Here is a 22,545-nt window from a genome sequence, read left to right on the forward strand (position 1 = left end):
GCAGTCTGCTCTCTTACTATGTGGTATATCTTTGTGAGTTGGGTCTAAATGCTGACTCTCTGAGTGTATCTTAAATCATAATACTTGACACTAAAGATTTAAGGCTAAAGTAAAGTTATATGAAGAATATTCTAAAATATAAGTGAACCAGACAAAGGGAAAAACTTTTTTTTCCTATAGCGTATTTGTGTATCGAGTAATTTACAGTAATCCCAAAAATTGAAATAGTTCGATTTTGAGGAACTGTTTTAAAACTTAGCAACCACAGTGCAAACCTTAAGAGTTAGACTAAATGCCGAAAAAAATTGATAAAAGCCGAGTGAAACTTGAACATATTTTCTGATATTTTCTTTTTCTCTAGATATTACATGATACGTGAAAAGTTATGAATAAAGAAAAACTTAAAAAATGAGATAAATATTTGGTTATTGTGAAGATGTAATATGCATGTTACACTTACAATAAGTTACAGATTATAAACAGTAACAGCTGACTCCGAGGTTATGTATCGTATACTATGATCGTCGACAAGTCAGCTGATTGCAAAGCTTAGTCAGCTGATTGCATAGTTTTGTACCTTTGTATTGCGTAATTGTCATAATGCCAACATTGCCAAGTTGCATACATTATAAATAAAGACAAGTGACCTTTGGATGAGACCGTGTTCTATGTGCATTCCCCGATACTATTTTCTTCATTCACCATTACAAAGGTAACAATTAAAGGTAAGAGACAATGCATAGTCAAGGATTTATCTAAAATATCAGGTACCGGTATACCAAACATTTAAAGTTAAAGTTAAAGTTGTCTGGTTACATTTCCAGTTTCATCTGAATAGATGTTCATCAGAACGTCAGCCGGGCAAGCCCAACCCCCCTCTGTGGTGCCAACCACAGCAGTGGTCTCCCCAGTGAACAGCTTAAACTCACGGTCCTGGGCGGGGATCGAGCTGCTGCCACTGTACGGACTTGTTGTAGATAATTTTATACGAAGCAATGTATGCAACCAAACCTTACCCATTAGTTCATTATCAAAAACTTAGTGAATTCCTGGGGTTGCAAAGGGGTGAAGTCATCCTCGACCCTCTGTTCTATCTATCGAATTTGGTAAATATTTACCTGCACATCACTATTACATCTAGAAACCTCTCATTTCCTCACCAATTTAACATAGGGAATAGTTTCCTCTTAAGGAAGATTACCCTTTAGTAGTTTGTAGCAGGTTCGATACATCATGTATCCTATTCAATAGTTAGGTTAGGGTAGGGTAGGTTAGCTTGTTATATTTTATATTAACACGATCTGGTGCCTTTGTATATCAGCGGCCAGTTCCTCCAGCGAGCATAAGATATGGACCCAAACTGAACTAAACTCCCCCTCCTCCTGACCTAACCTACAAGCTTCCTTACATACTTACCTAATAGGGGGCTAACACCATTGCAATCCCCCTTACACTGCTGTATTTTTTGTCAGTCGTCATCATAAACACAGGTGGCTGCTATCATACATACACCCCCACAATTTTCCCAAAACAATTTTAATCGGCATATTGCAATAGAACATTACTAGTACATTTGTTTGAACTCATAACCATGAATCGCCAGGTAGTAACTGAGGTAATCAAATTGTAAGATTGTATAATTGATAATTAACACTGAAATATTAGCCCACGGGGCTAATGCGCATAACGAAACATGTTCCACTTGCAGAACATAGGCTCAGTGAGATAATGTTTAATCACGAGCAAAGCAAGCATATGGCAGTACTAAAACCAATTAAGTTAAGAGGCAGTAACATGACGATCACGGTTACGAACGACTCCCCAAAATGGAATGGAAAGTCACGTTTTCTAGGCGTCTGGAAGTCCTGGCGTTCAAAATCTCCAGTGTTTTGACTATGTTTTATTAATATCACTCGGTCGCCAACCCATCATAACTCAAAACCTATTGATTTCCACCTGAAATCATTATCAAAAACGTTGAAAATACCGATAGATACACTGCATTCCTATTTTTTAAGGCCATAGAAAATATTGTTTTGATTTAAAAATTTACCGGTTAGCTTAGGTTGGTTCAGTGTAGGATGTTACCACTGATTTTTTTTAACTATGATTAAACTTCCTTTAAATGGTACCCGTTCTGCACCTCTACTTGGTTTTAGTGACCAAGGACTCTGTTGTTACTCGTCATACATTATAGTATTTTTGAATGGAGGACAGATGAATATATATATTCAAGGAAGGTTATATAGTTTAGAATTTCATTGGAGCACGAATTAAGATTGTCAATATCTCACCAACATCTAATTCAATACCTTTAATGTACTGTATATATTATGAGAATAACAACATCAACTTTTAACCACGTTAATTTCTCTTTGTAGAGTAATGACAGTTGTTATTATTTTTCTACTTTTGCAATTTTATCAAGAGAGCAATATAGGAATACATTGTTTTTTCATATACAGTAAGTGCATAGAGACAGGTTTCATGCTAGTTTACGCTTTTCGGAGCCATTTCAAGACAAACAGTCATTTTGATTTAAGACTTTTGTTATTTGTGATGTCAATGCTTATTTTTTTCTCTCACCAGCTTTATACTGTATGTGATCTTATACAGTGACTACAGTACTTTTTATTTAAGAATTTGCTTATTTGTAATAAACATTATAGATAATTTTTCCTTCACCAGGATCATATTAAATTTCAAAAGTATGTGATCGTATAAGATTTTCTCATACAATTTATAGAAAGATGTGCCACTTCATGTTATTTCAGGATCAATAACTGTATAAAATTATGTTTAATCAAGTCTCATTTTTCTGCTCGTTAACTTCATTAAATGCTTCTTTTTCTTATTATATATTGCGGATATATCTTTGGCAATACTTTAAAAATAATCAAATAATCACATGCTCTGAGTCTTGAAATATCTCATTCCCTAAATAAGAATGTTTTTATAAAATCCAGGGATTTCCCGGGATCTATGGAAAACATTAATCTTTTCCTGAAACCCCGGGATAGGGAAAAATATCTCAAATGACAATCCCTAGTCCCGCTTCGTCATTCCCTTCTGAGGAGCTCTCGGATAGTGCTTCCATCGGTCAACAACTGTGGTTTGGAGCCTTGGTCAGGGCAGTTACCCGAGCCTTTGCATCGGGTATTCCATCCGCAAACCCTGTGGATTCTCCCAGGACTCCTCTGGAAGAATCTTCCTTGTCATCGGATCCAAGGCGAAGATCCACGGTTCCGTCTCCCCTGAAGAGGAAAAGAGGAGTCTCCAACGACATCGCTTCATCCAAGGTCAAGCTGACCCCAGTCAGGATGTCTAAGGGGAGGACTAGTACTGCTGGTTCCTCTTTCCCTCACCCTCTTGCTCACTCGCCACCTCATTCAAGAAGCTCCTGCACAGTGCATTACTGCGCGCCAGCGCTCTCCTGCGCACTAGCGCTTGCAGATCCAGTGCTTGCCAATGCACCAGCACTCGCCAATGCGCCATCACTCGCCAAAGCGCCATTGCTCACCTGCGCATTCACCAAAAACTGCGCATCAGCATCCTCCTGTGCACCGCCGTACTGCGCACCAGTGCTCTCCTGCGCATTCTGTGGAAACTGCGCACTGGTATCATTCTGAGCGCTAGTGCTCTCCTGCGTGCCAGCGCTCTCCTGCACACAAGCGCTCTCCTGTGCACAAGCGCTCTCCTGCGCACAAGCGCTCTCCGGATCGCCAATGCTCCAGTACTTTCCTGAGCACTCACGCGAGAGGTAAAAAGAATGAAAGGGAAAACTTTTTGACAGGTCACCATTGCCCCATTTCCCTCCCCGCAAACGCATTACAGCACACCCGCCGGAAAAAGAAGGAAGATGCTTCATAGAAGAGCTGAAGATCTCGAAGATTCCATCTTCCCAGGCGGATCAACCACATCTACCATTGGTCAAGACTCCTCATAGGGAACCCTTGGTCCCTTTCTCTTCAGGAGGTTTTTCTAATAGTACCACTGTCAGCAAACGTGATCTGGACGCTGCAAACTGCTGACCAATGAGAAATCATCAACCGACTGATCGCTAGATCGCTGTTTGCTGATCGCTAGCTCGCTGATCGCCAATTGCTACCTCATCTTTCTTTGGTCATTAACCTCCAGTCTCGTCAAATGCTAACGATCTCCGATTACTAGCGTGCCGATCGCCGATTGCTGGTCAATAACCAGTCATCAGTTGATTGCCAGCTCGTCTTTCTTCGATCATCGACCTCAGCTCGCTGATCTCTGACCAGCCAATCGTCAGCTTGCTGATCGCCAGTCCTCGATCGAGCGCTGATCATCAATGGCTTACCGATCACCAACTGACGATCATTGAACCATTTTGTTATCTCTGAGGGCTCTCCAAGCCGATCGCCAACTCATTAATCACCAACCCTCCTTAGCTGACTGACCAGACAGCCTTCATCTGCCTGTCAGTTACCGTCTTTGGCTCACAGATCGCCAATTCACCAGTCATCGGCAGTTCGCCGTTCACCTGCAGTTCGTCACTCAGACTTACTAGTTAACCTCTGCCCGTAGTTCCCTAGATTGGAAGGCAAACAACACTCTTCTCGCTACTCGCTGCTCGCCATCATACCAATCCACTAAAGCGATTGGCAGGCGATCGACAGCCCCCATCAGCGGCTTGTCGACAGGTGACTACTGTACTTGCGAGCACTCTCCAACTGCACAGTAGCCACAATACCTATCCGTTAACCATTGATTAACATTCGCCAGACCGATACTGTTCTAAGAAATAGCATCAATCCTGTCAGGGCGCATGGTAGTGTCAAGTGTTGCCCTACCCATTTCTATCACTTAAAGGAGTTTTCTCCCAGGGAAGAATCCTTACACAGGGTATCGCGTCCCATCCTTTCCTCCACGAGTCAAGACCCCAGCGTCAACAATCTCCCATGCGAAAGGATCCTTAAGGAGCTGTCCCTTTGGGTCGATGTCCACACCATGTTTGAGAAGTTCGGACAAGGGGTAAGGACGCATACTTCCATGCCCAAACCATCCATCTTCTAGGAAGTATCGGAGATTCAGTGTAGACAAACAAGAAACACCAGTTCGGGACGCTGTGCTTCGGTCTTCCCACAGCACCCATCCTGGGCTCACAGGATCGGCTTCCATCTCCATTTCTGGACGACTGACTGACCCTAGCAGACTCGTTAGCAAACTTGCATTAGCACCAGAACTTCTTAAGTTTTTTTTAACTAGATTGTTTGATCATGGTAAACCTTGGGAAGTCTTCCCTACTTCCCTCTCAGAAGACTGGTATATCTGGGAATGATTCTAGACACTCGGTGGCAACCTTGCGTTAGCACCGGAACTTCTGAAGTCGTCGTTTTACCAAGATCAGGTGATCATGAACATCTGAAATCTTTTTACCAAGATCAGGTGATCATGGTAATCCTTTGGAAGTCTTCCCTACTTCCCTCTCAGAAGACTGGTATATCTGGGAATGATTCTAGACACCAATCTCCACAAAACCTTCTCATCAAAGACAGGATAACGAGGCTTAGAAAGGTCACAAGACCCTTTCTCAAGACAAGAAGAACTCCCAGCCCAGAGTGACTATTTCTCCTCGGACACCTATCATCCCTGGCCTGTCTAGCCTCCAACGGCCGCCTCAGGATTCATTCTCTCCAGTGGCGGCTTGAGTCCAATTGGAATCAGGCCTTTGATTCTCCAGACATTCTGATCCCCATGGGACCAGAAGCTTGGACGAACCTCAAGGGATGGGTGTCAGTCGAGAATCTACGGAGTGGTGTAACCTTCTCATCCTTCTCATCCTTTGGAGTTGATGCTGTGCTTAGACACATCAAAAGAAGGGAGGAGCGACCATAGTGCTGCACCACACGACCTCAGGTCTCTGGACAGTGTCTGAAAGTACCTTCACTTAAATCTCTTAAGAGATGAAGGCCAACTTTCCGGTCCTTCAACAGCCTCATCAGTTCCTAACGCATGTGATGAACGACATCACCACATAGGGGCTCACATCAACAAGCAAAAAGGAACTTGCTTGCAGCCTTTTCCCATCTAACAGCATAAATACTAAGATGGGCCGAAGTCCGCTCGATACCACTATCAGCCTAGAGGAATGTGCTCGCCAACAATCTGTGCACAGCATCTCAGATAAGGTATACCGAATGGTCTTTTGATTACTTTGTAGCTCACAAAGTCCTGACTTTACGGGTTTTCCAACTATGGATCTGTTCGCAGCGCCCCTGAACCTCAGGCTTCCACTGCTCCCCAGTCCTAGACCCCAAGGCTCTCTGGGTACAACAACGACGTTTACGTCTTGTCCCTGTTTTTGTCTGAAGAGAAGGGTACTCAACAAGGCTAGAACATCGGTCAGCCTCTCAAGGGCTCTCATAGCTTTGCTACGGCATTACGCAGAATGGTTTCCAAACCTGCAGCTCCTGATAGAGCCTCCAAGAGAACCTTCTCCACATCGCAGACAACCACACTTCAACATCTACCACAAGCTATAGCTTTGCTATGATTGTACGCCTAGAGACTACCCAGTACCTCCTCTCTCAGAGAGGCTTTTTGCAATAAGTTGCGAAGAGGTTGTCTGGATATCTGAGGAATTCCTCAGCATCAGTCTACCAGGCAAAGTATAAAGTCTTCTGTGGTTGGTGTCATGGGAAAGCGTCTCTCCACCTGATACCTCTATTCCAGCAATAGCAGACTCCTCAAGTATATGCAGGAGGAGAAGACCCCCTTTTCAGTTTCATCAGGTAAAGACGATCACTCAACCTTGAACCTCGCCTTCAAACTGAAAGGAAGGGACATCCCCTTATCGCTAGATCTTTCCTAACTCATGCGAACTTACAAACATGCCTTTTTCCAGTCGGAATTGAGACCTCCCTCTCGGAACATTCTTCGAGTTCTCTGGTCCCTAAGGAGACCTCCCTACGGTCCACTTCACCAGGCAACAAATTTTCCCCTGGTTTAGAAGACAATGTACCTACACACTTTGACAGCGGCCAAACGCGTTAAGGAACTTCATGGTGTCTCTTTCGACAATGCCTATTCATGAGAAGGGTGAAAGGCAACGTTCATTTTCATCCCTGAGTTTTTTACCAGTCATAGTCTCTAGAGGTGACGGATCCTAGACAACAAGTCTCCACTCAGTAACTGACGATCTAGATCATCTGTTACTGTGCCCGGGGTGAGGTTTGAGGCTCTACCTCAAGAGAACGGCAACAGCCCACCCAGGTCCCTTCTCTTGTCGTTAGCACTGAGAGAGACAAGAGGAGGATCACCAAAACATCTCTGCTGGATTCACAGATCCTCATCCAACATATCGACCCACAATGTCAGGGGCATAGCTATGCCCCTGGCCCTTCTAATCAGATTACTCTGTGACGCAGGTTCTACAAGCAAGGGTGTGAATGCTCCAGGTGACTTTCTCAACCTTTTCCCTGCAAAACGTGACCCCCAGGAACTCTATACGATCTCTATCGGTCCTGTGGTGGCTACACAACAGCTAGTTTTATACCTCAAGCTCCTTATTGGACAAGTAGCAAAAGGTTGAGGGCACTTACCCAGTTTTAGTCTGTGTGAATGAAAAGGTTTGACTGTCTCTTATTCTTTTCTTCATCCTCCCCTCTCATGGGGAAAGCAGCATCCTGGGTTCTCTGCATAAGCTGACCTCAAACCACTGCAGGTAAACCATGCTCCCTTGTGTACCTAGTATTAAGTTAATACTGTTGCGTCCCCCTACCCTGGTGAGGTGGTATTGGGAAAGTCTTGTTTACAACAGTTTTTCCTATAAAAAGACTTGGAATAACTTTACCTGGACAGACAAACTTTTAAATATCTCAACACACAACTTGCGTAGGCCGCGTACATTGCATAGCAAGGTTTTAGCAAGGTGCAGGGGCTCCTTATTTTGAGTACTAACATACATGTACTCAGATAAGGAGCCCCCGGGTAAAGCCGAAAGCCAGATTGGCAGTGACGTCCACCTTTCCTAATGGGTGAGTCACCCTTAAATAAATAGCGTAGGTTTGTATTCCAGTTACGGAACAAATGACAAATTCGTAGATAATTTGTATTTTACCTAATGATACAAACCTCAGCTATTTATACAAACGTGCCTGCCAGCCCTATCCCCCTTGAAGTCCTACCTCCAAGCAAAGCGAGCTAAATCACCGGTCTAGCCTCGCTAACTAGCGGTAAGGGTAGTTAACCCTCGCTAAATTTTAATGGCTCGTTATTTCAGCTTTGCCGAATGTAATAGCCCTAAATAAATATCTAAGGTTTGTATCGTTAGGAAAAATACAAATTATCTACGAATTTGTTATATTACTTTAAAAATTTATGATATTTTCTCAGCAATGACTACTGCATATCTCATCAAGATAGTTGCACTGTAATTGTGGTAGCTCATCTAAAAACATTTAAACCCGTATTTATGCAAATTAGAAATTACCTTTAATTATTTATCGTCTTTTTACAGTTGACATCCAATTAAACTTTCTACCCTAAGGATGAATATGCTGATATGGGGAGCCAGAGTTTCCAGAACACACACTGGTGTAAGACAAAGGTTAGTTTATTCCTCTGTATATAAAGCTTTTGTCCTATGAGATAGGGATATGTCTTTATTGGTGCTGGAACAGCCATTAAATCGTTAACATGGTATTTTGTTAATGACAGATGATGCAAGGGGGAGAGGCCTCCCCCTTGCCCACCAACCGGTCAAAGAATATTGTTTAATCTTTTCCTGTGTTCATTTGTAATAAGTGTTTGTTATTTTATTTATGGAAGTGCTCTTGCTTGTAAGCTGAAGCTTACCAAAAAGTATATATGTGGTGAAGTGATTTTTTTCCTATGAAGATAGAAACCTTCTGAACTCCATGTGTTGCATACTTTTGTAAAGGGGTGACAGTAAGCAGCCCACCTCCTTTGGAGTATTCTCATTTATCCAATCAGGAAGATGAACATGTTAAGATTGAAAGTTATTTGTATTTTTCCAAACTATATAAACCTTAGTTCTGTACTTAGAATATATGATTTAGTGTGAGCCGGATTTAGCCATAAAACTTTCACGTGAGGTGTCAGTGACCCTCTCCTATATAGCGATTAGTGCTCCGGTGTCAGGTTATCTACTCACTCTAACAAGCTCAGAGTTGCATCCTGTCACCTTGTAAACCCTCAGCCTGTCAATGCTAGAGTTGATAGCCTGAGCAACCATGGTGAGTGGGTGGAAACTCACACTGTGACTTTACGAGGTGAATTTAAGGAGTGAGTTGATCCACATTCATACTAACACCTAGGCATTACCTAATTGCCCCCTGAAGGGAGATTGGGGAAATAACAAAGATACAATATACAAACGTATTTTCAGACCATAAAAGTAATATGGTGGTTACCTGCAGTTGGAAGGATGCCGGCTTCCAGAGTCTTCGGTTGCTGTACCTCAAGAGAGGAGGCGATGAAGGAAGAAAAGACCAGTCATTCTATCCATTCATGCCAGACTAAACCCGTTTAACATCTGCCCTCGACCGACTGTTGATAGTCCTGCAAGGAAGCTAAGGTAGCTAAACCAGTTTTTGAACAGTCACCACGGGTCCCAGAAAAAAGATATCTAGGGTCCTATGGATTACGTCTTGTAGGTAGTGTCTGGTGAAAGTGGTTTGCCTTTTCCACATGTGCCCTTTGAGCACCTGTGACACAGAGAAGTTTCTCTTGAGTGCCAGATTCATGCTTATGTCTTGAGCTCTAGGTCTTCTATCCTTTTGAGCAGAGAGAGGATTGAAAGTTTGGTTAATGATCTGGCGAATCCAAGGGAGATGGTGTTCTTGGTAATCCTCCCTTTGACTTGGTCCTTACTTACAAGCAGATGCTTGATACGAGGTTGAGCTCTCTTTTTATACTTGAGATAGTGCCTTATTGCTCTTACAGGACATTTTAACAGCTAGTCAGGATCATCAGTTACTTCCCAAAGACTCAAAATCTTGAAGGGCCCGAACCTAGAGTCCTCTCAGCTATATTTTGAGTCTTAGCAATGAACTCGGGGATGAAGCTGAGTGTTACCGATCTTACGCTTGACTCAACGGTTCTTAAGGAGCTCTTTTCAGGGAACGTAGTACTTTCACCACATTCAAAGGAAGTTGTCTCATTTCCAATTGAGGGAAGGCACACTCAAAACTCTGTATGAGCATGAACAGTTCCGTCAAAGAGGAAATGTCAATTCTTTCCAGTCTAAAGACTAAGTTGTTCCGTAACCGAAATACAAACCACGCTATTTACATTGGGTTTACCTTTTAGCGCAGCTGAAATGACGAGCCAATAGTTTTAACGAGGGTTAATTACCCCCGCGCTAGTTAGCGGGGGGGTAGGGGAAGGGTAGCTTGCTACCCCTCCCCCCCCACACACCGGTGACTTGCTTCACTTCACCTTTGGCTCGGCGATGAACAGACGTGTCTGTCCATCGTCCTCGTTGACAGCCTTTAATCTTTTTTCTGCTTTTTCTTTACTACAGCTTGTTTGTGTGTTTGAAGTTGACTACCGATTATTATTATCTTTACTATGCGTACGTGCCCTGGTGTTGCCGGCCGCCCTTGTGGGACCTTTATGTCGGCCTTGGATACGGATCCTCACACCCTTTGCCCTCAGTGTCGGGGCCGACGGTGTGACCAGGAAAACGTGTAGTGAGTGTAGGGAGTGGTCTGCCTCCCAGTGGGAGACGTTTGGCCGCCGGCGTAAGAAGAAGTCCAAGAGACACCGTTCTCCTTCGGGGGTTGCCTTGAAGGAGGAAGGTTCTCGGGACTCTTCTTTCGCCACCTCCTCCGAAGCTCCCCCTCGTCCGGCTCCTAAGGAGAGTCGGCCGAGTGGTAGCGCAGGCCCTAGTTCTGTTTCCCAACCTTGGGTGGGGGGAGAGGACGTCGCCTCCCATAGCGGGGCGATTCCCCCTCCTCCTCCGGGGGAGGTTACAGTATTGATAATTCATTGTCTAATGATGATCTCTTACAGATTTGGGCTTCCCTGGGGCTTAAGGGCTTGCCCTCCAGGGTCGCCTTGATTGACCTTGTCTCGTTGGGGGCCGCCGTTAAGCAGTCGCCGGTGGTAGCAGAGGTAGACCCTCTGTTTATCGTCGACGTCGTGGTGGCAGAGGCTTCCGACGGGGTGGGGCAATCCTCTGCAGGTGCAGTTGAGGATGATGGTGCTGACGGCTCTCTTCCCCCTTCCGTACATCCTTCGAAGGGGGAAGTGAGTCCTACGGGCTCTTCTGCTGTTCAGCTTCCTTCTAAGGGAAGTGCCTTGACTGAGACTCCCCTTCGGAGGACTGATGGTCCTGATGATCTTCCCCGTGGCCGCCTTCGCCGTAAGGCTCACCGTCCGCTGCGTCGCAATGGCCTCCCTTCCCCTTATAAGGGGGTTAAGAGGCGCCTTTTTGGATCTTCTTCCTCCGAAGGGGACTCTCCTCGTCGTACTCAGCCTACAGCTCCTGCTCCTTTGGACCTCTCTGCAGACCGTTCTCCAACTCCTGCTAGAACTTCACCTTCTGGGGAACTCGTCACCCGACGGGCAACGGTCCCTTCGGGGCAAAGGGATTCTTCCCTTTCACGTGCAGTGTTAGCTCACAGGCGCTCTCCTGCTCGTCAGTGCTCTCATACTCGTCAGCGCTCTCCTGCTCGTCAGCGCTCTCCTGCTCGTCAGCGCTCTCCTGCTCGTCAATGCTCTCCTGCTCGTCAGCGCTCACCTGTTCGCCGGCGCTCTCCTGATGTTCGCCCTCCTCGTCAGCGCTCTCCTGAGAACATCCTACATCCTGTGGTTCCTGAAGAGCGCTTAGCTCGCCAGCATTCTTCTGCTCGCCCTTCTGCAGTGTTAGCGCACAGGCGCTCTCCTGCTCGTCAGCGCTCTTCTGAGCGTCAGCGCTCTTTTGAGGATCATCGCCCTCCTGCTCGCCAGCGCTCTCCTGTGGTCTCTGACCATCCTGCAGTCCCTGTTGGACACCCTGCGCGCCATCAGTCTCCTGAGCTCTCTCGCGATCCTCATCCTTTGTCTATGCAACATCGTCCGCGTTCTCCAGCGCGTGTTTCAAAAGCACATGTTCGCCCACGCGCCTATGATCTTCCTGTTCCTGTTCGTGAACGTGCCGCGCCACCTGTTCCTTCACAGGATCTCACGCGTCGCCCCCTTGCTCGCCAGCGATCACCTGCTCGCCAGCGTTCACAGACGATTCTAGTATCGCCTGTTCGTCAGCGTTCTCCTACGCGTCAACGATCACCTGTTTATCGGCGATCTCTGGACCGCCCGCGTGATTTACAACCTGCGCGCACGCGTTCTCCAACGCTTCGTCGACCAGAGGTTCTGGAAGGACATGGTTCGCCATCTACTAGCTCGCCATCGCGCGATCATTCACCTGCGTGTCCTGCGCGCTATCGCTCGCCAACGCGTCACCATGCGACAACGCGCCATCGCTCACCTGCGCGTCAGCGTTCGCCAGCTCACCACCGATCGCCTGCTGATCTACGCCACCAGCGACCTTCCTCGCCCACGCGGCAGCGCGTTCCCTCGCCATCGCGCCAACGCATTCGTTCGCCGACTCGGACACGCGCTCGTTCACCTGTACACCCTCGCGCCCACTCGCCTGTGCGCCCGCGCGAGCGCTCGCCTGCGCACCCGCGCGATCATTCGCCTGCGCGCCCGCGCGACCGCTCGCCTGGGCGCCAGCGCGACCATTGTTCGCGGCGAATTTCGCAGCCAGTGGTAGCAGCAGGAACGCGTGTTCCTAGACAGCGCTCTGGATTGCCTCCATCCAAACGCAGGACTGTAGTGCAGGACAAGGAAGACACTGCGGAGAGGTTAGTGCATCATTCTTCCCCCCCTTCTTTTCAGGCAGGTACTGTGGTGTCCACTCCAAAGGATCGCCCGATCCCTTTCCCTCCAGCGAGGATTTCGGACTCTGTTTCCGTGGAGCAACAGACTTGGTTTGGTCCTCTGATGCGGGCGTTAGTGAGGGTTATGAAACCAGCACTCGCCGATCAGGGCAACAAACCAACGGCTGCCTCTCCTACACTGAAGAGAAAGAGAGGAGTGGACTTCGTGGTGACTTCCCCCAGGGCGAAGTTGGTTCCCAAGAGGTCTGTCGCGAAGCCCCCTTTTCCTGCTTGAGTGCTTTCTCCTTCTCCCGTGGACGAGGCTTTTCCGTCCTCGGGTGAGTCCAGTGAAGCGGTAGTCTTCCCCTCGGCACCAAGGGGGGAGACTTCGCTTCGCTTCATGGAGGAGAGTCGTCTCGTGAGGAAGGGGCTCCTCAAACCTCTTTGTTGGGATCCTGTATCCCTCCCAGGAGGGAATCCAAGGACTCCAAGACCGTCCCGAAATCATCTTCGAGGATTCGCCAGGAACCCGTGGCTCCCCGGGGGAACGTCCACGCTTCACCCCAGTAAGAGATTCCTGGGACAGGAGACTTAGCTGCCAGCCCGCAAGGAGGAGATCAGCAGGAATCCGAACATGCCTTCTGGCAGGTCCTGAGCCTGATAAGGCAACTTAACGGGCTTATGAACCCCGTGATCACCCCCCGTGAAGGCAAAGACACTATCTTAGATGAAGTGTTTGACGTTCGGAAGGCCCCTAAGTCCAGTGCGGCTCTGCCCTGGTCTCGGGGTCTGAAGAGTGCCAGAGCTAGGGCCAACGCTCAGCTCGCGATTCTTGCCTCCTCCAGTCGTTCCTCTGCCTGGAACAAGCTCATCCCTCCTCCTCGTCTTCAGCAGAGGAGGTATTTCGAGATCTTGGGTGAGTCCAGCCTCGCTCTTCCTCTCCATCACTCCGTGGGGGAGCTGGCGAAGGGAGTTCCCCTTGAGAAGCTCTCTGCCCGGCAGGTGTCGTTCTCGGCGGCAGAGATCCTTAGCCATGAAAAGGTCGCTAAGTGTGCCATGCAGGCCACTTCGTGGCTGGACTTTTGGCTAGGAACTCTGGGCATCCTATTGCGCTCGGAGGACTTGTCCAAGGAGACCAATAGGAAGGCCCTGGAGACCTTCTTACTCTTGGGCACCCGCTCCATCGAGTTTTTGGCGCACCAGGTTACCACCCTGTGGGCCAACTCGGTGTTGAAGCGGCGCGATGCTGTGGCCGAGAGATTCCATCCGAAGGTCCCCGCTGTGGATGTGTGTAGGCTCCGACATGCTTCCCTTCTGGGGGAGAACCTGTTTGAGCCTCAGGACATGGAGCGAACGGCTGAGAGGTGGAGGAAATCCAGCACGGACTCCCTCCTCCATAGGGCCCTTACAGCTCGGCCCTATAAGCCTCCAGCTCTGCCGCAACCGCAGCAGCAGCCTCGTAAGGCTCCGAAGCAGGCACCGGCAGTTAAGAAGGTGGTGTCTAAGCCCCAGCCCTTTCCAGCCAAGGTCAAGAGGGGCGGTAAGTCCTCCAGGGGAGGCAAGACTCCTAGGGGTGGCGGCCGCGGCCCCAAGCCCTAGGGGTGGCAGTCCCCCTGCGTGTCCACCTGTGGGGGGATTCCTTCAGCGTTGCGTCCGCAGGTGGCAGCAACACTGGGCCGATGCTTGGATGGTCTCAGTGATCGGCCAAGGCTATCGCGTCCCGTTCACAACTTCTCAACCTCCCCTGACAGCGAATCCAGTGTCGTTGAGCTCCTATGCCACGGGATCGGCAAAGGGGCTGGCCCTTCGGGCCGAAGTCGAGACCATGCTCGAGAAGGGTGCTCTCCAGGAGGTCGTCGACGGCTCCCCAGGCTTCTTCAGTTGACTCTTTCTTGTAAAGAAGGCGTCTGGAGGCTGGAGACCTGTCATCGACCTCTCAGCTCTGAACGGGTTTGTCAAGCAAACCCGGTTCAGCATGGAGACAGCAGACACGGTCAGACTTGCGGTGAGACCACAACACTTCATGTGCACACTGGATCTAAAGGACGCGTACTTCCAGATCCCAATCCATCCGTCTTCCAGGAAGTACCTGAGATTCTGCCTAGACGACAAGATCTACCAGTTCAAGGTGCTGTGTTTCGGTCTCTCCACAGTTCCTCAGGTGTTCACCAGAGTGTTCACCCTGATTTCATCTTGGGCGCACAGGAACGGCATTCGTCTCCTTCGTTATCTCGACGATTGGCTGACCCTAGCAGACTCGGAGTCGATCCTTCTTCGGCACCGAGACAGGCTTCTGGATCTTTGCCAGGATCTGGAGATCGTGGTAAACCTCGAGAAGTCCTCTCTGCAGCCGTCCCAACGACTGATTTATCTAGGCATGCTAATAGACACCAATCTCCACAAAGCCTTTCCATCAGACGACTGGATAGCAAGGCTGAGGAGGGTGGCGGAACCCTTCCTCAGGTGAGAAGAGCTCCCCGCCCAGTCGTGGTTGCGTCTCTTAGGTCACCTATCCTCCCTGGCTCGTCTGGTTCCAAACAGCCGCCTCAGGATGAGATCCCTACAGTGGCGGCTCAAGTCCCGGTGGAATCAAGGATCCGATTCTCCGGACATTCTGATCCCAATGGGGTCTTTGGAACAGACAGACTTGCGATGGTGGCTGGTTGACGAGAACCTGCGGAAGGGAGTGAGTCTTCTCGTCCTCCCCCCAGAATTGACTCTGTTTTCGGACGCGTCAAAAGAAGGGTGGGGAGCACACGTTCTGAACCAGAGGGCCTCAGGCCTTTGGTCAGAATCATAAAAGTGCCTACACATCAACCTGCTAGAATTGAAGGCCGTCTTTCTGGCTCTTCAGCAGTTCCAACGGTCCCTGGCAGGTCACTCCGTGGTGGTGATGAGCGACAACATCACGGTAGTGGCTCATATCAACAAGCAGGGAGGCACTTTTTCGCAGCAGCTATCCCATCTTGCAGTAGAGACTCTGAGGTGGACCGAAATCCACTCGATAACACTATCAGCTCGCTTCATTCCTGGCAAGAGGAATGTTCTCGCCGACAGTCTGAGCAGGGCCTCGCAGATATTGAGTACCGAGTGGTCTTTGGATCCTCAGATAGCCAACAAAGTCGTGACTTTGTGGGGTTCCCCGACTGTGGACTTGTTCGCGACAGCATTGAACTTCAAGCTGCCCCTGTACTGCTCCCCAGTTCCAGACCCCAAGGCACTCTGGCAAGATGCTTTCCAGCAACGGTGGGACAACATCGACGTGTACGCCTTCCCACCGTTCTGTCTGATGAGAAGGGTGCTCAACAGGACCAGACTATCGGTCAACTGTTCGATGACTCTGGTAGCTCCGCTATGGCATCACGCGGAATGGTTCCCGAACCTTCTGCAGCTCCTGACGGAGCTCCCGAGGGAACTTCCTCCACGACACGAGCTTCTCAGACAACCCCACTCCGGCGTCCCTCACAAGGCCGTAGCCTCGCTTCGGCTTCACGCCTGGAGACTATCCAGCGTCTCCTCGCGGAGAGAGGCTTTTCGCAACAGGTTGCGGAGAGAATGTCTCGGCACCTTCGAAGGTCCTCTGAGGGAGTCTACCAAGCAAAGTGGAGTCTCTTTTGTGGTTGGTGTCGTGGGAGGGGTATCTCTCCACTCGATGCCACTATTCCGGCAATAGCGGACTTCCTCGTTTATCTGCGGGAAGAAATGCGCCTTTCTGTCTCGGCAGTGAAAGGCTATCGCTCAGCCTTAAGCTTGGCCTTCAGGCTGAAGGGCGTGGATATTTCTTCATCGCTAGAACTCTCTTTACTCATACGTAGCTATGAGCTTACCTGCCCCCAGTCGAAAGTGAGACCGCCTCCTTGGAACGTGGTTCGAGTCCTCAGGTCTCTTAAGAGACCTCCCTTCGAACCATTACGCCAGGCCTCCGATTGCCACCTGTCTTGGAAGACGGCTTTCCTACTCGCTTTGGCTTCGGCCAAGCGTGTTAGTGAACTTCATGGTCTCTCGTAGGACATCGCCCATTCAAGGGGATGGGGGGAGGTAACGTTCGGGTTCGTCCCTGAGTTTGTTGCCAAGACTCAGAATCCTGGAGTGCCGGATCCTTGCTTCGACTCTTTCAGGATCGCGAGTCTCCGTTCTGTAACAAGCGACCCAGACCAGCTGCTACTATGTCCAGTGAGGTGTCTGAGGCGCTACTTGAAGAGAACGGCTGCAGTCTGTCCTAAAGTGCGAGCTTTGTTTGTGAGCACAGGCAGTACTAAGAGGAGGGTCACCAGGAACACCATCTCAGCTTGGATTCGAAGGGTTATCCACCATGCCTTGAATCCGGACCCTCCTCCGTCACGTCGCCCTCGGGCACACGATGTCAGGGGTATTGCTACATCCCTGGCCTTCAAGAGAAACTTCTCTGTGACGCAGGTACTTCAAGCTGGGGTCTGGAAGCGTCAGCCGACCTTCACAGCCCACTACCTGAGAGACGTGACCCACAGGAGCCTCGATACGTTTTCTATTGGCCCTGTGGTGGCTGCACAACAGCTGGTCTAACCTCAGGCTCCTTTTTGGACAAGTAGCAGTAGGTTGAGGGCGTTGTTACCCGGTCTTAGTCTGCGTGAATGAAAGAGTATGTCTGACCCTTACTTCTTTCTTCATTCTCCCCTCTCTTGGGGAAGCAGCATCCTGGTCCTCGCATAGCTGACCTCGACCTCTGCAGGTAACCCATGCTTCTTTGTGCTCCTAGTATTAAGCTTAATACTGTTGCGTCTCCCATACCCTGACGAGGTGGTATTGGGAACGTCCTATCCTAGAATTCCTATCTGAAGGTCTCAAGGTCATCTTCATAGGACGAGTCCCACTCTCCTCCACACGCTGCTTATGTAGGCCACTCGTTCCTAGCGATGCTAGGAACTTGTGAGGTACAGGGGCTCCTTTTCTCTAGTGCTGCTCACTGAGGGATTGAGCCCCCGGACAAGCCGAAGTCAGTAAGGCTGGGGACTTTCCACCCTTCCTAAGGGGTAAGTCACCCAATGTAAATAGCGTGGTTTGTATTTCGGTTACGGAACAAATGACAAATTCGAAGATAATTTGTATTTTTCCTAACCATACAAACCTTAGCTATTTACACATATGTGCCCGCCATCCCTGACCCCCAAGTCAAGTCCTACCTCTAAGTGAAGTGAAGCAAGTCACCGGTGTGTGTGTGGGGGGGGGGGTAGCAAGCTACCCTACCCCTACCCCCCGCTAACTAGCGCGGGGGTAGTTAACCCTCGTTAAAACTATTGGCTCGTCATTTCAGCTGCGCTAAAAGGTAAACCCAATGTAAATAGCTAAGGTTTGTATGGTAAGGAAAAATACAAATTATCTTCGAATTTGTCATCTTAAGACTGAATGATAGCCTTTCACTGCCAAGACTGAGCAGAGCTTTTCCTCCTGAAGGTACAGCAAGGGTATAGTAGCTCTGATAGGAGACGCCAATAATAAAAGATTGATCTCTTTGCCTGGTAGATGGCTGTAGAAGACCTCATGAGGTACCCAACCATCCGTTTCACCACTGCAAAAACCCTCTCTGTGTGAAGAGATACTGGATAACCTCCAGGTGTGAAGTCATAGGAATGTGACTCTTGTGTAAGATCTCTGCGTGTGGTTGTTGAAGAAGGTCATGTAAGGGTAGTAACTTCCTTGGAACCTCTGTCAGCAGAAGTAGAAAGTCTCTAAACCATTCTGATTGCTGCCACAGGGGAGCTATTAGAGTCATCTACAGGTTGTAGGATGACCTCGCCTTGTTGAGCAGTTTGCTCATCAGGCAGAATGAGGAGGGAATGCATAGACTTGAAGATCATGCATTTTGCACGCGCATTGTTGGCTGTTGCAGTGCTGCTTACAATTACACCTTATATTGAGAAGAGAGTGATGGACAGGAGGCTTGTTCATCCTTAGTGGACTTAGCACACCACCATCTATTTTCCATCCCCAAACAGTTGGATCAATATAATTCCCAAGCCACTGTTGCATCTGGCAATACACCCTGTAGCTATAGAATTTGGCTGCATTTGATGTTGGTGGAAGTGTTTGGGGCTGTATATATCATACTGGTTGCTACTTATGAGGAAAGCCTATTATATCTGAGCTTGTCAATATCATCTCCCAGACAACCCTTGTAAACAGACACTAGCGCTCGTTCACCTGCTGCTGCAATAACATTATGGGATGCTTTAATATTCTTAAACTCTGCAGCTTGCTTAGTGAAGTGTTTGCTCTTTACCTTTTTCAGTGATATACCTTTCACAAATCCAAATAGTCTTGAGGTTGTGTCACACCCCATGATGGCATATATAAAGAGAATGCTGTCACATATGGCTTGATCAAGAGATTTCTTCAGTTTATGTATGTTCCATACCTTGCATCCTGATTTGCTGACCTGTTGTGGAAAAAGGAATAGGTCATTAGAATGTAAATCCCCATAGTAGTACAGAAGAACCAATAGATCTGTACTATTAAAAGATCAGCATCACCTTTTCCATGAGCTGTCTCACTGTCATTTTCCTCCAATTTTGCTGACAGGTAGTTAATAAATTTCTGTTCGTTCTGTTTATTTGGCAAAAATTTTTCCTTCTTCAATTTCAGTTGCATTTGCTCAGTAAAGTTTATTAGTAGACCATCTATGCAGCCTGTACGTCTCATATGGGTTAGGTCCTTTGTTGCTGGTTCATTAGTGTACCCATCAAATACGATTATAGGTCCTTCACCATATTTCTTTACATGATTGTCATACATTTGGCTTATTTCTTCATAGGTTTGGCCAGGTTTCCACCCTATCCTCTGAAGGAGTGAGTCTCCATCTAGGACATACTGAACTTTACCAACTGGTGGATATTCAATGTGACCATACAGTTTCCACAGATAATCTGCTAAGGTGGACTTGTTTGCTTGTTTCAATATGCCATCTGTGTCAAACATAGATGCTGGGAAACTAGAGAGGTCATATTTCAGTAATTCCTCAAGTTACATATCTTGTGATCTATTAGCAATTGTCTTTAAACGCAGAAACATTGTTGTGGGTCAACATCAATGGTATCCTGATCTACCTTCACTGCACTTTTTGCGCCTAGTGTAATAGCTTGCTTTTTCCTTTTGAATGAGTAATTCCTCGGATCTTCTCCAGTGATATCCAGAATCTTATTTCTAACTCTGGTTGCATCATCAGTACAGTATTGATATCGTCATTGGCATTATCTCCAGTTGCAATGTTATCAAGGGTAAATCATCACTGAAAGGATTTCTCATTTTTCAAGAACTTGTGGAGTGCATTCAGGTCTTTATTGTCTCTTGTAAAATGTGCTTTAGACATATCAACATGCTGGTCTCCCTCTGTGAACTGTTTTCTAGTAAGTTCTTGCATGACATTATTGATGTCAGCACAAACTGGCATTGAGAGGAGCCATGTCAACATCTGAGATTCTGTCATTCCTCTGCTTCTTGTTAGGCCTCCAGTTCTTTTAATGCTGCTCCTGAGAACTTGTTCTATTATTAAATCAGATGACAGTCCGCCCCAATATATGTCACTTCTCCTTACAACATGATGCCCTGCTTTAAAATTATTGTATAAATCAGGATGGTTACTTTTTAGGTTAAGAATGTCCTGCAGATATAATCTTGCAGAATTGCCATACAGGTTATTACCAGATGCAGCAAAACAAGGAAGCATCTCTGACAGGGGTCATAGATGGAGCTCCCTGTTTCCTGCCCTCTCAAGTGACATAACTTGCTAAAATGATTAGCTTTTGTGAAGTAAATTTCACTTTTCAATATTAATCTTACCCGATGATCATGTAGCTGTCAACTCTGTTGCCCGACAGAAAAATCTAAGGTCGGGATACGCCAGCGATCGCTATACAGGTGGGGGTGTACACAACAGCGCCATCTGTCGAGTAGGTACTCAGGTACTTCTTGTCAACAAGAACTCAATTTTTCCTCTGTCGTGCCACCGGCAAGACCTACTTGGATACGCTGTTGTTTCTGGAGTTGTTTTTCACGATTTTGGTGATGTATTCGCTCTAGATTTTAGCTTTCGCTATTCAGGAACTTTTATCATTAGCTTATCAAGCTTTTTGATTAGATTTGGATTAATTGTTAATGAACTTTGCTAGATTTTGGATTTCCCCCTTGGCTAATTCAAGAATTCAAGATGTCTGACCATTCTCAAGTCCCTAAGTACAGGCAGTGTAGCGTTAGGGCTTGTTCTAGGCGTCTTCCGAAGGCCTCCATAGATCCTCACACCGTTTGTTCCAATTGTAGGGGTAAATCCTGTCAATTGGAAGATCGATGTGAGGAATGCGCTGGGCTTTCGGAATTCGATTTTAACGAATTCCTAAAGAATGCACGTAGGCTAGAGAAGGATAGGATCAGGAGGAGTTCTTCTCGCTCGTTTGATTTTTCCTCTCCCCATGCCCCTCAACCTTTTCCTTCCCCTGTAGTGGTGACTCCCGACCCTGCTACTAGTGCTCAACCCTCCATGGCGGACATGATGCGTGCCATTCAGGCTCTTGGTGACAGAGTGGAGTCATTAGCTAATGACCGGAATCAACTTTTGGCCGATGTCAAAGAGTTGAAAGCGCAAAGTGCAGTGGGAAGTGTAGTGAGTGCAAGTGAAGTGAAAAGTGTCAGTGTCAGTGTTGCGCATGAGGGTACATCTGTTCGTGCCAGTCGTCCTCCCAGTCCGGGACCTCTTGCAAGCTCCCAAGCCCAGGGGAGAAGCAATGTCGAAGGACCAAAGGGTTCGACAGGCCTTGATCAGCGTACGGATGTACCCTCAGTGGTTGCGGACGTATCTGTCAGAGATCGTCCCATCCACAAACAGACGAGTGAGCCCCCTCATTCCTCGTCTGTGGAAGAAGTTTCTAGGAAGAAACGTTGGACCAAGGTCTCACGACCTCTCAAGCGTAAGGTCCCTTCCGAGCGAGTCCAACGGCCCAGGTGTAGCCACTGGGTCAGTTTGGACTCGCCGCAGTCTTCCGAAGACTGCACACCTCCCAAGAGAGGTAGAGTGGTTCCGCAGCAGGCAATCACTCCGTCTGTTGCCGCACCAACCACGGTAGACCCTAAGTGGTCCATGCTGCAGACTATGCAGTCTCAGCTTGCTTCCTTCATGCAGGAGTATCGTGCTGAGAAGGTTGACACTGCTCCTGTTAACCTACAACCTGCCACGGTTGTGCGCTCAGCAGATACTGCGGCTGCCTGCTCCCACACTCCACCTGTGAGAGCTCCACCGCCGATGCGCAGTCGACCCTGCCAGACGCATGTTCATGCTGCACCCTCCGTTGACATGCGTGAGCTACCGCATCAGCAGTGGGAAGGTGCTGTCAAGCTGCCATGTTTTGACGCAATGCGGCATGCTCCGCAACCCACGGCAGTCCCTCCCACGCACCAGCACTCCGCTTTTGTTGTTGCCAGCTCGCAGACTGACCAGCAGCGGCATGATGTTGGATCCGGTGCAGCTACGCATGCACCCGTGCTGCCGGATTCAGCCGTTCAGCTTTCTGCTCCACCTTTGCCACTTCCTCCTCAGCATTCGGATGATGGAGTATCTGATGACGACGAAGCTGCGCATTTGGACGATCCGCACTCCGACATTGAAGAACCCAAGTCTACGCCTCCCTCCTTAGACTTTAGGAAAGTCCTTGCACTGTTTAGGGAA

The 22,545-nt window shown here is 48.1% G+C and overlaps 1 protein-coding gene across 3 annotated transcripts in view; it reads left to right on the forward strand.

The window, feature by feature from the left end:
• Positions 1-446: 446 nt before the first annotated feature.
• Positions 447-22,545, forward strand: part of LOC137634976 (mitochondrial potassium channel ATP-binding subunit) — a 218,455-nt gene continuing 196,356 nt past the window's right edge. The window contains exons 1-2 of one of the 3 annotated variants that reach the window (XM_068367570.1): positions 447-725; positions 8,489-8,578. In XM_068367570.1, coding sequence (XP_068223671.1) covers positions 8,520-8,578 — 59 coding nt within the window. In that variant the 5' untranslated portion in view covers positions 447-725; positions 8,489-8,519. Of the gene's footprint in view, positions 726-971; positions 1,107-8,488; positions 8,579-22,545 lie in introns of those variants that run through there. The other 2 variants (XM_068367571.1, XM_068367572.1) reach the window with 2 other exon arrangements.

Source organism: Palaemon carinicauda, chromosome 45 (genome assembly GCF_036898095.1).
Source record: "Palaemon carinicauda isolate YSFRI2023 chromosome 45, ASM3689809v2, whole genome shotgun sequence".
NCBI lineage: Eukaryota > Metazoa > Arthropoda > Malacostraca > Decapoda > Palaemonidae > Palaemon > Palaemon carinicauda.